At 39.7% G+C, this 15,008-nt stretch overlaps 1 protein-coding gene across 7 annotated transcripts in view; it reads left to right on the top strand.

The window, feature by feature from the left end:
- The window catches only part of DCLK1 (doublecortin like kinase 1), a 244,361-nt gene that overhangs the window by 114,522 nt on the left and 114,831 nt on the right, over positions 1–15,008 (top strand). For all 7 annotated transcript variants that reach the window (XM_086481887.1, XM_086481888.1, XM_086481894.1 and 4 more), the window contains exon 3: positions 10,436–10,535. In XM_086481887.1, coding sequence (XP_086338013.1) covers positions 10,436–10,535 — 100 coding nt within the window. The remainder of the gene's footprint in view (positions 1–10,435; positions 10,536–15,008) is intronic.

Below are 15,008 nucleotides of genomic sequence, written 5' to 3'. Positions count from 1 at the left end.
ATTTTGTAGGCAATGCCAAACAAAAATTTTGAAGCCTCAAAAGAAGCAGAGTTAAAACTTACTATTCAGAATTTTAACTATTTTTAGTCCTGGGATGTTGCTTTGGAGTTGAGCAAGTTATTGGACCTTGAGTATGAGTATCCCTATAAAGAAGTACCAGTGTGATGTTCTTACTGTGATGCTCTCCTTCATCAGTTCATCTCATGTAATCTCTTTAGATAGCAAAATCTCTGCAGCACACAAACGTTGGATTCTGACTAAATGATGATATGTGTCAATAACTTGGGGAAGTGAAGTGTCCAAAAAGGAAGATGAGTCAGTCTGTGGATAACTCAAGACCTTTGTTGAATACATATTAGCAACCAAATAAACATAAAATGTAAAGACAAAATGCATAGAACATGATGATAAACTTGCTGTGTAAACTGTGAAGAAACTCTACTGAGAGTTGTGTTTTTCTGTAGATAGCATGAACCTGCAATGCACTCCAGTTTTTCAAGGGCAAAAGTCCATGCTTCATTGGTCTTTGACCATTAGAGAGTTGGGTGAAGCTAGTATAGGTGTTTATTCACCTCACATCTGATAACTGTAAGGTCTGAAATACTCCTCTGAAATGCCTACTCTTAGTTGTTTTGGATGGACTGGAATGCTACAGGGCAGGAGAAGGATAGTTAAAGTAAAAGACATATATTGAGTTAAGGTTTCAATAATAGTAGCAAAGTATTTGAGACCCCTTTTATATTGGGAGTTAAAGGTGAAAGCAGTATCCTAAATTTAGGATGTGAAGAAAAAAAGAAACTCTCTGAGATTGTGGACTTGGGAAGCCGTTAGGGTTTTACAGCTTATATTATAGGCTCTGAAGTTGGAAATATAGAAGGTGTAGAGTTTCCGGATGACTGTAATCAAGGACATAGTACAGAGTAAAAGGAAGGAACCAAAGACTAAGCCAATCCAGAAGGGAAAGAGTGGTTTGAAACTGCAAAGAAATGTGTTGATTGCAGTCTTTGCAAGCAGAGGAATAACTGCATATGGTACCATGAAAACCAGAAGGGAGATTTCCACAGAAATTATGTGGCTCTGATAAATTTGAGTTGAATTGAGAATGAGAAAAGAGCATTTCAGAAAGAGGCTGCTGTTGAATTTGCAAATACTATCCGTAGTGGATTGGTGGAGAGACTGTAAAGAGCCCCAACTTAATCCTGTGGTTCTTCTACAAGGTGCTGAAGAGGACGATGTGGGAGGAGAATTACATAGTGTTGCCAGAGTGTTGTAGCCACGGTACAGTGAATGGAAAGAGTGTGCTCAAAGAATTCATACACAGGGGAGAAAACAGAGTCTGGTAGAAGAGGAGATGGGAGTTGCCTTGAGCAAGATATATTGTTGTGGTGTGTGATGTAGAGAGCTGAGTTTAGAAGAGAGAATTGAAGTGAGAGCACAACAGCTTTTAAGGTAGAGTTGGCTGCGAGAACAGTCTGCGCTGCAGACTTTCGGAAATAAGAGGTTCAGAGGGAGATGAAGTTTTAGTACTCTGCAGGGTTTGAATAGTGGAGTGAGGGAATAAAAGAAGCAATGAACCGGTTAGAAAACTGGAGGGCAGGAAGTTTATATTTGTTGCATGAGATGCAGAAGTAGGTGAAAGGAGGAAATGCCCATTTTAGGCTCGGTGATTCTGTCTCTACAGTTTTCCTCTTTCCCATGTGAATGTGCGTTATCTTGCTCCATACTAGCTAGTCAGTGCAATTGCGTGTTGGTGCAGCTGCTGAAGTAAAGTAACATTCATTTTTGGTAACGAGTCATTTTTGGATGTGGATAGGAGCCACGTTCTCACTGCTCTTACCCTGTCTGCCATGAAGCAATGTTTGACAGGAGGAGTTTGAACTGACTGTGTTAGTGGTTCCCACAGAGAAACCTTTCATGAAAGTGAATATTAGTGCTTCTCAGAATTGCATTCATGCGTAAGCCCATGGGTTCCCTTTTGGGAAATATCCCCTGGTCTCCTCAAATTCTGTAACAAAGAAGCTTGTTTACTAAATTAGTTTTAATCTAATGAAGAAATTTTTCCGCTCTCACCTAATGTCCAGGCCAAGGTGTAGTAGTTTCAGTGTATTAGAACTCAAAACTGCCAAGTTTCTTTTATATTTATCTAAACTTTAGAGGATTCATTTGAAAGTTTTTAAAAAGATTTGTCACAAATTAAACACATTCTTCAATAAGAAGGTGATAGCACAATTGAAAAACCTGGGATCTTAATTTAGATTTATTTTCTTTTAAGCATGTCATCATTTAGTGCAACACAGAAAAACAGAACAGAGTGTATTAAGGTTAGTGTATAAAGCATAGTGTGGAAGGGTTTTCTTGTGCTTATAAAAGACCTTATTGGCCAAGACAGAAATACATATTTTAACTGAGGAAAACAGATACTTCTTTCCTAGTGATTTATTTGCGATGTCTTAGCTGGATAAAGATCATAAAGGCTGAGCTGTGTATGGCACAAAATGGATGCTGATGAATACAGAAATTGTAGAAGTAAACTGATGCTACATCTTCCACAGTTGGTGGGAGAGGGAAGAAAATGAAAAGTGATCAGTCCTGAGCCAGTGCTGATAAACAGGAGCTGAGGTGGAAAGTGGGGGGGGGGCAAAGCATGACTGCCCTGGGCCTGAGGGTGCTGGCTTGCTTTCAATCCTCTCTTCTGAGGTAGCAGGAGAGCAAGCTATTTCTGCTGAGTTTAAGTACAGAAATTCCTGTGTTTCTGACTATGATAGTGTCTTGTGTTCATCTGGTTTGGGGGGACACACATACTGTTTCAGAGGCATTAATCTGCAGTGTGGCCTCACGAGACAGTTGGTAAAGACTAGCTTCATCCAGTTTGAAGCCCTACAGTAACATCTATTCATTTACAGAAACCCCTACGGTAACATCTCCTCTTCATTTACAGAGGGCACTCTTGTAATGAGAATCTCACGATAAAATGCTCTTCTTTGCTGAAAAGCTTTCACAGCTTGATGATGCAGTTGTCACCATGGAGATTTTACTCCAACAGAAAAGAATTAATTTGGTGCTGTTCAACTTCAGAAATGTGTAGCAGATACCTCACAATACCTTCGGCTAAGCTACCACCTGAGGAGAGAACTGGGATCAGAAGCTGAGAGAGGAAGTACATACATGCTGATGATAAATTATATTTTTTGTAGATGACCAGATCTCAAGAAGTGGCATGTGTGTAACAACAGATAAATGTGAAAGGGCATGAACAAAAGCCTCAGAGCCTGAGCCAACAGGAAGGGAAATAGACTTTCCTTAAACTTGAAGGAAATATTCAGATGTGATACTCTCTGAATTCCTGTAGAGGTCTAATTACTTTCACTCAGAAAGAATATAAGGATATTTCTTACTATTATCCCATAGGCCACAAGAATGGGGCCGGCTTAAAAAAAAAAGAAAAAAAAAAAGAGTCTTGATACCAAACTTATTTAGAAACAATGAGTGTTTTCCTTTCCCCTTCCTAAAAGCCTTATTGATGTGTTTGGATTTCTCATTTCACAGCAGTGACCTAAAGAGCAATTATACCAGTATGGAATGATTAATTTCCGATTACCCTGAAGCTGTGACATCCTTCTGAATGAGTAACAGTTAATTGTTTTACTGGTCTTTCTGCTAAGGGAAGCTCTACACAATAAGGAATATATTGCAAAACTGAACAAAGTATTGAGAAAGCTAGTATGGGAAGCAGCCCTGTACTGACTGGGAGATAAATGTGGTAATGTAGAAGGTCCCTTCTGTTTCTGTAGTTCTGCTAGGATAGTGAAGTTAAACAAGACTATTTTAGTACTTATACAAACAACTTGTGTATGACTTAGGGGTACTGGTGGACGAGAAGTTGGACATGACCCAGCAATGTGCGCTCACAGCCCAGAAGGCCAACTGTATCCGGGGCTGCATCAAAAGAAGCGTGGCCAGCAGGTCAAGGGAGGTAATTCTGCCCCTCTACTCTGCTCTGGTGAGACCCCACCTGCAGCACTGCATTCAGCTCTGGGGCCCCCGCTGTAAGACAGATATGGACCTGTTGGAGCAAGTCCCGAGGAGGGCCACGAAAAATGATCAGGGGGCTGGACCACCTCCCCTATGAGGACAGGCTGAGAGAGTTGGGGTTGTTCAGCCTGGAGAAGAGAAGGCTTCAGGGAGACCTTATAGTGGCCTTCCAGTGCTTAAAAAGATGGCCTGCAGGAAAGGTGGGGTCAATCTTTTAGCAGGGCCTGTTGCGATAATACAAGGGGTAATGGTTTTAAACTAAAAGAGAGTAGATTCAGACTAGATATAAGAAAGAAATTTCTTACAATAAGGGTGGTGAAATGCTGAAACAGGTTGCCCCAAGAGGTGGTAGAAGCCCCATCCCTGGAAACATTGAAGGCCAGATTGGACGGGTCTCTAAGCAACCTGGTCTAGCTAAAGGTGTCCCTGCTCGCTGCAGGGGGAGTGGACTAGATGGCCTTTAAAGGTCTCTTCCAACCCAAACTATTCTATGATTTTATTTATGTGCTCTTAGGAAAATCCGTAGCTTTCATGAGGCTACCACTGTCAGTGGTAGATGGCAGTGAAATCAGTTTAGGATCTAATCTTGAGATGTTTCTCCATGAAGCAATAGATAGAGTCCGGAAATGGATAAAATAAGTAGTAGTACTGCAGAGATGGTGGTTAGTGGAAAATGTAGTTTGGTTAAGGAGGAAAATAGAGGGAAAGCATCAATAAGGACCAGTTTATATCTTAAAAAAAGGAGGGGCTTTGTTTTATTGGAAAAATCAGTCAGGAAAAAAAAAGGAGGGGGGGGAGGGAAATGGTAGAACAGAGGTATAGTGAGCTCCTTCAACATACGAAGAACTAAAGGGACCTGCCTAGGAATTAAACATTGAGGCTGTGTGAACCACAAGTAGCAGGAAAATGAAAAACAGTTCCATAATAAAACTCATAAAACTTGACACAGAATTAATGAGTCAGAGTCCTAAAATCATGAGTCATTTAAACACTGAGGTTTTTCCAAGGATAAAGGGGGTTTTTTTAATGCCTTTTTTACCATCAGAGAAATTATAATCAAACTCAACATGAGATTGTTTCAGGTTCAAAAAGGCTACTTTAAAATAGCTTTAAAACTTCCCAGCTGGCTGGCTATGGGATGGAATCTGGAAGGCACTTGCCGCTGACTCTCTGCATGTCCCCTACTTTGTGCTGCTTTCCCCACCAGCCTTGATTACCCCTCTGTCACCCTCTGAGTGCGCTCCTGCCTTGCAGCCCACGTCTCCTCCTTCCTTTATGCCTCTTGTTTTCCTTTTGCCATCCTTCATTTCCCTTTTTCTTTTAAGAAAAGCCCTATACCATATATCATTTGAGTTCTCCTTATATCCTTCTGCATCTTTTTTGTTTTACCACCTCATTTCTTTGTCCTCACTTTTCTTTCCAGCTCTCCAACAGCCGTGGTGCCTAAGGGCACCCCAGCTTGAGGTTTTCTCATTGCTTATCCAAAATAGCTTTCAGCTTTGAGTCTAATTAAGTTGTTGTTATTAAAAGAAGACAAACACACAGAACACCCTCCTTCCTTTTTTCCATCCAAGAACCCAGCATTATAAAAATTGTAACAAAAACGTGAGGGTTAGTAATCTTGGTGGTGGGGCTATACTGTGCTGCTGCTGGGAGCTATTCCTGAATGCAGAGGAAAATTTGAGTTTCTGATTATTTTTTATTTAAAAATTTCAGAGTTGGTATTAACTTGATATGTGGTCAACTTTAAAACAATAGGAAAATATTTGATTTGCTGTGACCTCACATATGCAATGAATTTTGTTCTGAGGTTTTTTGTGTGTGTGTTTGTTTTAAAATGTGAATTCAGAAAGGTCCCTGATCCCACTGTAGCCAGATTACAGCAATTATAAATGGTGATTTCCTCTGTAGCTTTCATTTCATGCTTTTAGAGAAAGGATTGATTCAACCCCTCTCTCCACCCCTCCTTGCTTCCTTCCCTTCCTTTCCTCCTTCTCCCTCTCATCCCCTTGCCTTTCCCTCCCTTTTCCCTCTATTGCCCCTTCCCTCTCTCACTGCCTCTGCACCTCCTCCACACCACCATGACTGCTCTTTCTCACTGGTTGTGAGAGAATAAAATCAGGTAATGGCTCTACGAGCTGCTATCGTTACTCTCAGGTCATCTGTGCTCCAAAACGTAAAGCATAATTTCTCGCGTCTTTTGTAGATATAAGAAAGAGGGTCTCCATAGCAAAGTTACCAACTTCAAAGAGGTGAATATTAAGAGCTTAAATGTTTCGGGCCAACAAACAAAAGGCTCCACAATAGTTAGGACATTCCTCATTGGTTCCAGGTACTCGCCTGCTTAAAAAAAGAAAGAAAAGTGAAGTAATTGTTAAGGAGCCTGTAGTGTCTGTGCTATGGTGCAAAGCCAGTCCTGAGGCTGGTCTGGAAGCCAGGTTTACTGCTTTGCTCCTTGTTCTCCTTCTGGAGCAGTTCAACTGACCTGCTTCATGCTGCCCCGGGTTCTGTGGGTGCCTGGCCTGGCAGGGTCCTCGTGTTCCCTCTGGGCTTTTAGCAAAAGGGCCATATTAATGGCTGAGATAGGAAATAATTTGGTGTTCTTCCTAGGCAGACACCTGTGTGGCCCACTGGAAGGGCATATGCTGTTCTTAAGTTGTTTACTAGGACAAGGACTGTGGGGGATCCAGGCTTCAGCCTGTGCAACTTGCTCAGGTGAGTTTAGGCATGACAAGTTCTTCTGCCTCTCTTCTGTTTTACATTGGGTATGTACAGGTCAGCTAGTCTTTTTTATGTGACCTGCGTGTAGCCCGAAGCCTGCACTAGTGATTGATTTTCTTTGCTGGCGTTTGTCGTCTTTTTCACCACCGATGCAAAGGATTGTAATGCCTGAGACTCCCTGGCCTCTGGTAATAGTACTGTTGTTTATTCATTCCCCTACAGAGTGTAAGAGAGACACCATTAACTTTAAATATCACCTCTTTGCCAGAAAGTTTTGTGTTTACAAGTGTCACAGTATATTTAGTACCAGGTGTATGGTAGAAATAATTTATTTTTTCAGTTTCTTTTTATTTAAGGTGTATGCTTGACTGCTCCTGCATAGGCTTTGTTTTCCCGACTCTGAGAAACATGCTGGTGAATATGGGAGATAAAAATTTCTTTGTGAAAAAGAAGAAGAAGGTGGATTTTGTGACTTGAAAACAGCAAAAGTGTTCCAGGAAGCTTTTGTAATTCACTTATTTTGAAAATTCACTAATTTTAAAGCTGCTCATGTGCAACAGAGCACACTGGCCTCGTAAGCAGTGGCACAGTCCAGTACGGGTGATACAAATCCTTGATCTTCTAAACTGTAACTTTTGAGGAGCTGTGTTCTCCAGAAGTTAAAATGGGTAATAAAAAACAGGTCCTGTTGCTTAGCTGATGGCTGAGTGTGAATGGAAAGTGCTTACAGATTTCTCTCTGAAAAAGCCAGGAAGGGGGTGCTATATATTTGTTAGATGCCTTCTGGAAAGGCTCTTCAATGTAATCTCTGAGGAGCATGAGCGGGCCAGGGATGCTAAGAGAGAAAGGATGGAAACTGCAGACAGTGAAGGACAATGTCAAGACTTCCAATAAATAATATAAAAAGATACTGGAAGCCTAAAGGGAGGTTATTCCCGAGGAGGATGGGTTTGAAGGGAACTTATCCTCTTGCTATGAGCTTTCTAGGAGCTAGAATTATAATTCCCAAATTTATAAAATCTCAGGAGGCAAGAAAAACTGTAAGAAGTGTGTGTAGTTTTACATACAGAGTAGGAAACTGAGAGCATGAAGAAAAGAGGCAAGCATAAGAACACTTGATAAGAACACTTGAAATTATGTGTAAAGTTTAATAAAACCCAAGGATGTCTAAGTACAAATTATTATTCTATTGTGCTAATTCTATTTTCTTTCCTATTTGCATATAAATTGCACTGATTGGACTTGAGTTTCTTTAAATATTGGCTTAGTTGAGACTGGTTAGGTGTTGCTACGTCCATTGTAATGTCTCGTTTAGGCTTGAATGAAACCCTCTTAACTGGGCAAAGCCAAGCATTTTTGAGTTTTATTAAATCCATACAATTTTTTTATTCAAATGAGAACTTCATTTTCATTCATACTTGTTGTCAAAGTAGCTCAACTTTGTGCTTAGGGTTGCTTATTATTTGTTCAGTTCTAATACTCTGCTTAGTATAAACACAAATTTAAAGGCTATCACTCACCAGAAGTGTGTCAAACTTGGGAGGCAAACAGGAAATCACAGGATTTTTAATGTCATTCTGCAAATTAGTAGTTTTGTACATGCTGTGGGAGAGGTGGCAATTTCAGAGGAACTTGACTGAAGGGAAGAGATGTTTGAAGCTTGGTGGGAGTATGGGGTGGGAAGATAGGCAGGATACGTCTTGTGGACAAAAAAAAACCTGATAGGAAGCAAATGAGTTTATATAAAGGTTGGTGAGGCTGATACACTAATAGAACATAAACTGAGTAGGAACGTGACAAAAAGCTCCATCAAATATTTACATTTTTGATGTTAGTGTTCAGGTACTGTATGGTGTTAAGATAACAATAGCGATAGGAATAGGGTTGTGATGGACCTGAATTTAAAATTATGTGCATTGCTAAAGGAAAGGATAATTTGGGCAGTAGTTTTGTCTCCTTTTGGGTATTTATGTCATCTAGTTGTTCTTCTCTCAATTTCCTATTTTTTCATTTGCTACTGCTCTACCTTTAAAGTAGTTTTAATGACAAATCTGACTCTGCAAGCAAGTCGTGACATGTACCACTATTTTTCTCCCTTAAGATTTTTCTAGCATAGAGGTTTATAACTGTTGTGGAAGCCAAAGCCTTCAAGCATGTTTCTGGGAAGCGTGATATGAATTTTATAACCCCTAGACACTAGTCGCTGTAGGTTGGGGGGGTACTTTTTTTAATGCCAAAGTCTGGCAAAATCTCGTTAGCTGATTCTTTCACTTGTGTTTTTGTAGGCTTCAAATGCTGACTTCCCCCCCCTTTTTTTTTATGAGGGGGGTGGTCTGGTTCAGCTGGACTGTTCTCAAATATTTTGTCAATCTTTAGAGATTCTTTATGTGTTATTTCCCTGACTGTAGTCTTAAAATTCTATTTGTGAAATTATCCTGTTCAAACATCAGTGCACTATTTAATTACAAAACGTTATATAAAAAGTAAACAAACATAGCCTTTTAAAATCTTGTAAATGTGAAGCAGGAACAGAGTTTACCAAGTGTCTTTGTTTTTTTAAAAGTAGTCAGATATCTATTTTGTAAAATCTTTTAAAACTGGATCAGTAAGTCTAAAGTCAGGTTTTGGGAAAGTTACTGATTTTTCTTTAAGAATGTTAGTAAAAAATAGTCATATGAATGGAAACACGAAACTGTTAAGTAGTGCCTTGTGAACTAAAAGCTATTGTAAGGAAATCATAAAATCATATAATAGTTTGGGTTGAAAGGGTTTAAAGGTGAACAGGGACACCTTTAACTAGATCAGGTTGCTCAGATCCCCGTCCAACCTGACCTTGAATGTTTCCAGGCATGGGGCATCTACCACCTCTCTGGGCAGCCTGTGCAACTGTTTCACCACCCTCACTGTAAGAAATTTTTTTTCTTATATCTAGTCTGAATCTATTATCTTTTAGTTTAAAACCATTACTCCTTGTCCTATTGCAGCAGACCCTGCTAAAAAGATTGCCCCCATCTTTTTTATAGGCCCCCTGTAAATATTGAAAGGCCACAATAAAGTGTCCCCAGAAATCTCCTGTATGGACATAAAACTACACTAACTTAATTCTGACTGTTCATATTTAGAAGTAGAAAGGGATTATCCTTTTACTTAGCACTAGAAGAATTGTTCCCAGCTCACCTGATTGTTCAGCTTGGTGACTTCAAAGAGAAAGAGCGTGTGATGGAGACTCTGTTCACCCATATGAGTTTCATTCCCTGTCAGGGAGATTTTGCAGAAATAGCTACGTATCATTCTGCATACAAATCTGTAACCTCATTTCATTGCCGTCATAGGATAGAGATGTGGGCTCAAAAGCAAATTAATTATCCTCTAACTACTGAATGGTACTTGTGGTTAAACAAAAGGTATTTACCTCATACTCCATTGATGCATCATGTAATAAATGTGACAATTATAGCTTTTTGTCTTATCTCTCTCTTCCTGCAGTGTCCGTGAAAGTGTTTCTCACTTGTAACAGATGGTCAGAGCACAGCTTTGAAATTTATCTGGAGATGAAGCCCTGTTGATTCCATTAAAAATGAAGAGTTTTCATGCAGATGGAGACAAGGAGGGATTTATTGTACTTACAATTCTGATGATGAGGTATTTCATACAATGCCTTCCTTTCCTTCTTTGCTTGCAGGTGATGTGCCTTCAAGATTTCTTTGGCGATGATGACATTTTTATTGCATGTGGACCAGAAAAGTTCCGTTACCAGGATGATTTCTTGCTCGATGAAAGTGGTAAGATGTACTTTTAAAATGTTTACAACCAGACTAGAGGGCAGATTTCCAGATCATGCAATTAAGCCAAAACTGTATCACCTAAATTGATTTCAGAAAGAGGATAAATATTTTTATTCTTTAAATTCTGAATATTGAAAATAAGAAGTAAGTGAAAGCAACAATAAAGCTGCCAAGGGAAACGTGTCTGCCTAAGCAGCATAGAACTTTACTTCAGCCTGAATTTCAGATACCATAGAACATAGTCATGTGTTTGGTGGAACTCCTTTTTTGCAAGTTCTTTCCTAGCATTTTGTCTTTATTTTCTCTTTACATTTATTCTGCTTCTTTATCACAGTCTTTCAACCTCACAGTTCTCACAATTGAGATTTAGATAATGCTTCACAGGTAATATGATAAAGGGAAGATAGATATAGTTCTGTACGGAAGATAAATATACTCAGCAAATGCAGACAAAGTCATCTGAGAAAATTCAGGAAGTTCTGTTTTCTCAGAGACTGAGTAATACAATAATGTAATCAACATACATAGTCCTCTAAGGAAAATACAAACACCTTTATTATTACAAAGAATATTTCTAACTTAGGACCACAGTGGTAAGACAAAAACATACAAGCTTTATGTATTTAAAAAAAAAAACCAAACCAAAAACACAACCAAAAAAAACCCCAAAAAAGAGCTAGTGCTTAAATTGTGTTTAATTTTGTGTGGAGCAAGACCCAGCAAAGGTTTTATTGCCCCTACACTCTCTCTCAGTCCAGGGTGTGTTTGTATTCCATTGGTATCAACTCCTTCCATCTTTTTTTCAAAATGTCAGAGGTGTCAAAGAACAGCTGGCTGAAAGATCAGTCACAAAAGAATTTGTTACGGTAGTAACTACTTCATAGTGCATCATCATGTGCATGCTTGTTTAACTTCACCACTTCATCACTCTTTTGATGCAAATATGCATTGAAAATGAATTGCAATTGTATTTCCCTGACTAATCTGTGAAACTAGAAGGCTTCTTGGTTTACCTGGATCCAGACAAATGCTCCATTAGCTTGTGCAGGAGCAGAAGAAGCAAGGTTGCGCAGACCTTACGTTGTGAGCTGAAGGATGAGTCTGAAAAAGGAGGTGTCTTTGCTGCTGGGCAAGGGAATGACCTTTTGTATCAGGCACAGACAGAAGCAAGCACACGTTCTGCCTTCCTCTAGAGGACCTTGTAATATGGAAATAAAAATCAAGTAGTGCGCCAGATTTGCTCTTTGCCATAATGAAATTGCTGTAGTTGCCTCTAAGGTAATATGTACTAACTGTGGAAAATTAACTTCAGCCGTCTTTAGGACAGGAATTAGAAAGGTAAGGGGGACATATTTGGGCAGCAGGGGAGTTTCCCAGGTGGCAGTGTGGCCAGCACAGCTGTCCTGGCCTTTAATGAGAGGAGAGCCAGGTAGTTGACTGTATAGTCTGGATTCACTTCTGTCCCTTAGCTGAAAGATAACACTGGCGGCTGCCTGATGTCTCCTCACTGTGAATGCTGTGGCAGTTTTTCCAGCGCTGACTCAGGGAGAAGTGCTGACAACAGATTTGTTTAAATCCCTTTTTGAAGTACATAGCTCTTTTTTGGAGGTCTCGTGTCAAAGTACGGACATAGCCTGGCCCTGCCTGATCTTTATTTGCCTGACATATCGTCATCGTTTTGAGTAAGCACTATCTTTCTCTGGAACATTGGTGCTTAAAACCGTATTATGCTGAGCTGAAAAAAAAAAACAAACCAGCTTAAGTCTGGGCTAAAAATACAACTTCAGCAATTTGTTGTGGTGTTTGCTTTTCTACTAAGTAAAGATTCGGAGAACATTGACTGTTTTCACTACAGGAGCAAAGAAAGAGCAGAAAATCAGTCTCTAACTCCTTTGCAAAGTGTACATTAACTTTGCTTTCTGGTTTTGGGGAAGTTAGGTGTCAGAAAACTTGTTTAGGTTGTTTGCCATTAATAGCTGATGTACCAACTGATAAGAATCTAGTCAGCCTTCTCTTGGATAGGAGCAAGATTTGGAGAGAGATTTAAAAATCTGAGCTTTTGGCTTGTTTTGCTTGGCAAATGAAGTTTGTGTGATCACGCTGTGTGTCTGTGTTCCTCATAGTTAATCTAAGAACCTTAAAATTATTAGTAACTGCTGTCCAACTGTGCAAGGTTTGTAAAGCCTGTCTCTGCTTCCCTGAAAAGCAGCTTGAAGCAACACTGTGCTTCCCTGAAAAGCAGCTTGAAGCGACACTGTGCTAGTGCTTGTCACTACATCCCTCCAGTATTTTCTAGTTTCAGATAGATGATGAGAATAACAGTTAAGGTGTTGCAGCTTAAGGAGTAAAGAAAAGCTAAATTTAAAGGTGGGAAAGAAAAGTAAAGAGAATAAACACTCAAACAGTCAGGGCTCTGGGCTTTTGGGAATTACTTATCAGGGAGGAAGAATGCCCTTGTTCTGTGATTGAGTTCAGAATTCCTGATACTAGAAGCGAGCGAGAGACAAAGTTTCTGGAATTGGAAAACCAATCGCCTGTACTGGGATTTGTTTTAGCTAACACTAGGCATCGAGAGAATAGGTGTCTGCAAGTGAGCCAGTCCCAACAGATTTCTTTCCCAGTAAATAAAACTTAGACCTATTGACAGGGTAGATGGTAGATGTTTGATTGACTCAGTTAAAGGTGGATGTTTAGAACAGTTCATGTGCATTATGCTCCAGAAATGGGTGGTTTGCTTTTGTAAAGGGATATATATGCCTGATTTAGCTGTTCTTATCTACACTGTATTTCTGTAAAGTTGCTGAAAAAACTTTTAGGATGAGATTAATTCCACCCCATCAGTAAAGACTCATCAATCTGCATTATTTCTAGTCATCTTTCTTTATCCTGCTCCCATGGCTTGCTCCTAGCACAGGATAACACCTGCTAAAAGCCATAGAATCAGAAATTTAGAAAAACTAATCTAGAAGTCAGTGCATCAATCTCCCTGTCTAAGTGTGGGATTAACATTCCCCATTTAATTTCTGACATACTTGTCTAGCATGCCCCTTTAACGCCTCTGATGAGGAGGAGTCTGTAATCTCCCGAGACATTCTGTGCCAGTGGTGAACTCTCCTCACTGTTTTTCAGCTATCTTACCCCAGATTCCCTTGCTATAAATGAAGCCCGTTACTGCTTTTCTTATCTACTGTGAACATGGGAAACAGATGATTTCTTTTTCTTTGAAAAAAATCTGTGGACTGCCATGAGCCTCATCAATTTTCTCTTCTTTAGTCTGAACAATTAGTTCAGCCTTCCTTTGTTTTGACTTCAGGCTCAAACCTGTCCTTGAAGGAGGGAGTGTGTTCCTTCTTTGTATCATCTCCCTTCTCTGTTTTATGTCTTTCAGGAAGAGGCATTGCATATCCTCTTGGCAATCAGTTAAGAAAAGTCAGTTAATTAGGGATCCATAAAACAGAAAACAAGCAGTTGGCATTATACACTGCAGTTTCTTCTCTCTTCCTTGATGTACAGATGGTTTTCATATTGAACGCACTGTTTATTGCATGAAATAGAGTATCGATAGGCACTACCCCATCATAATTCCTAGCAATCGTCTCCATATCTGACCTAATCAATAGATACGATAGCCATGCACACTTCCATCAAGACAACTGAAGATGGGACATGAAGATGCATGGGAATGGCCATAAAATTGAGAAGTAAATACTCCTTGTTTGTCAAACATCAGCGGTGATGCTATTTTCATAGAAAGTTTTGTGGGAAATGTAAGCGCAGAAACATTATATTAATGAAGCACACATTCCATCAGCCAGTTTGTAAGAAGAAAAATTCCTCAGTGTAGAATATGGCAGTGGCTGCTTCAGGCATTGTTAGCTTGCAGTTCTGGAAACTTTCCCAGAAATCCCAGGTTTTCTTTAACTGATGGTGGTTCAGTTTTCAAAGAAGAGAAGTCAGGAGATGGTTTTCTGTAGCCCTCAGCTGCGTGTTGGCAGAGATTAGGGATTAAGGGCCATGCTCGCAAAAATATTTGCAATCGGCTGTTATTGAGGCACCTAAATAGGATTTGGCAATGTAAATAACTCATGGGATTGGTCCTAAATGAGAACATCTCCTTGGCTTATATGGATATTTCTTTCTTAGTACTGTAAAATATGAGAGTTTTTGAGGCTGGCAGTATCAGACTTAAATTTTTTAAAATCAAATTATTTTGTATGTTTAGTTAATGTTGGCTAAGTGCTTTGGAAGCTTAAGGGTCGCACAAACCTAAGTATGACAGACTTCATCTTATACTGAGATGCACCGTGTAAAAAGGCTGCGATCTCGGCTGACCAAATCCAGTGTCTGCCTCCAAGCAGCGTGTAACCAACATAGAATGTCTGGATGTGAAAAAAACTACAGACCACTTGTCAAGAGCACATATTACTGTTATGGAAACAATGACGAGAATGACTCTCTTCTAGGGGAAAA

The sequence above is a fragment of the Leptosomus discolor genome, chromosome 1 (genome assembly GCF_034619465.1).
Source record: "Leptosomus discolor isolate bLepDis1 chromosome 1, bLepDis1.hap2, whole genome shotgun sequence".
NCBI classification, from domain to species: Eukaryota; Metazoa; Chordata; class Aves; order Leptosomiformes; family Leptosomidae; genus Leptosomus; species Leptosomus discolor.
Note: the sequence above shows the minus strand (reverse complement) of the source record. Positions and strands in the feature narration are given on the sequence as shown.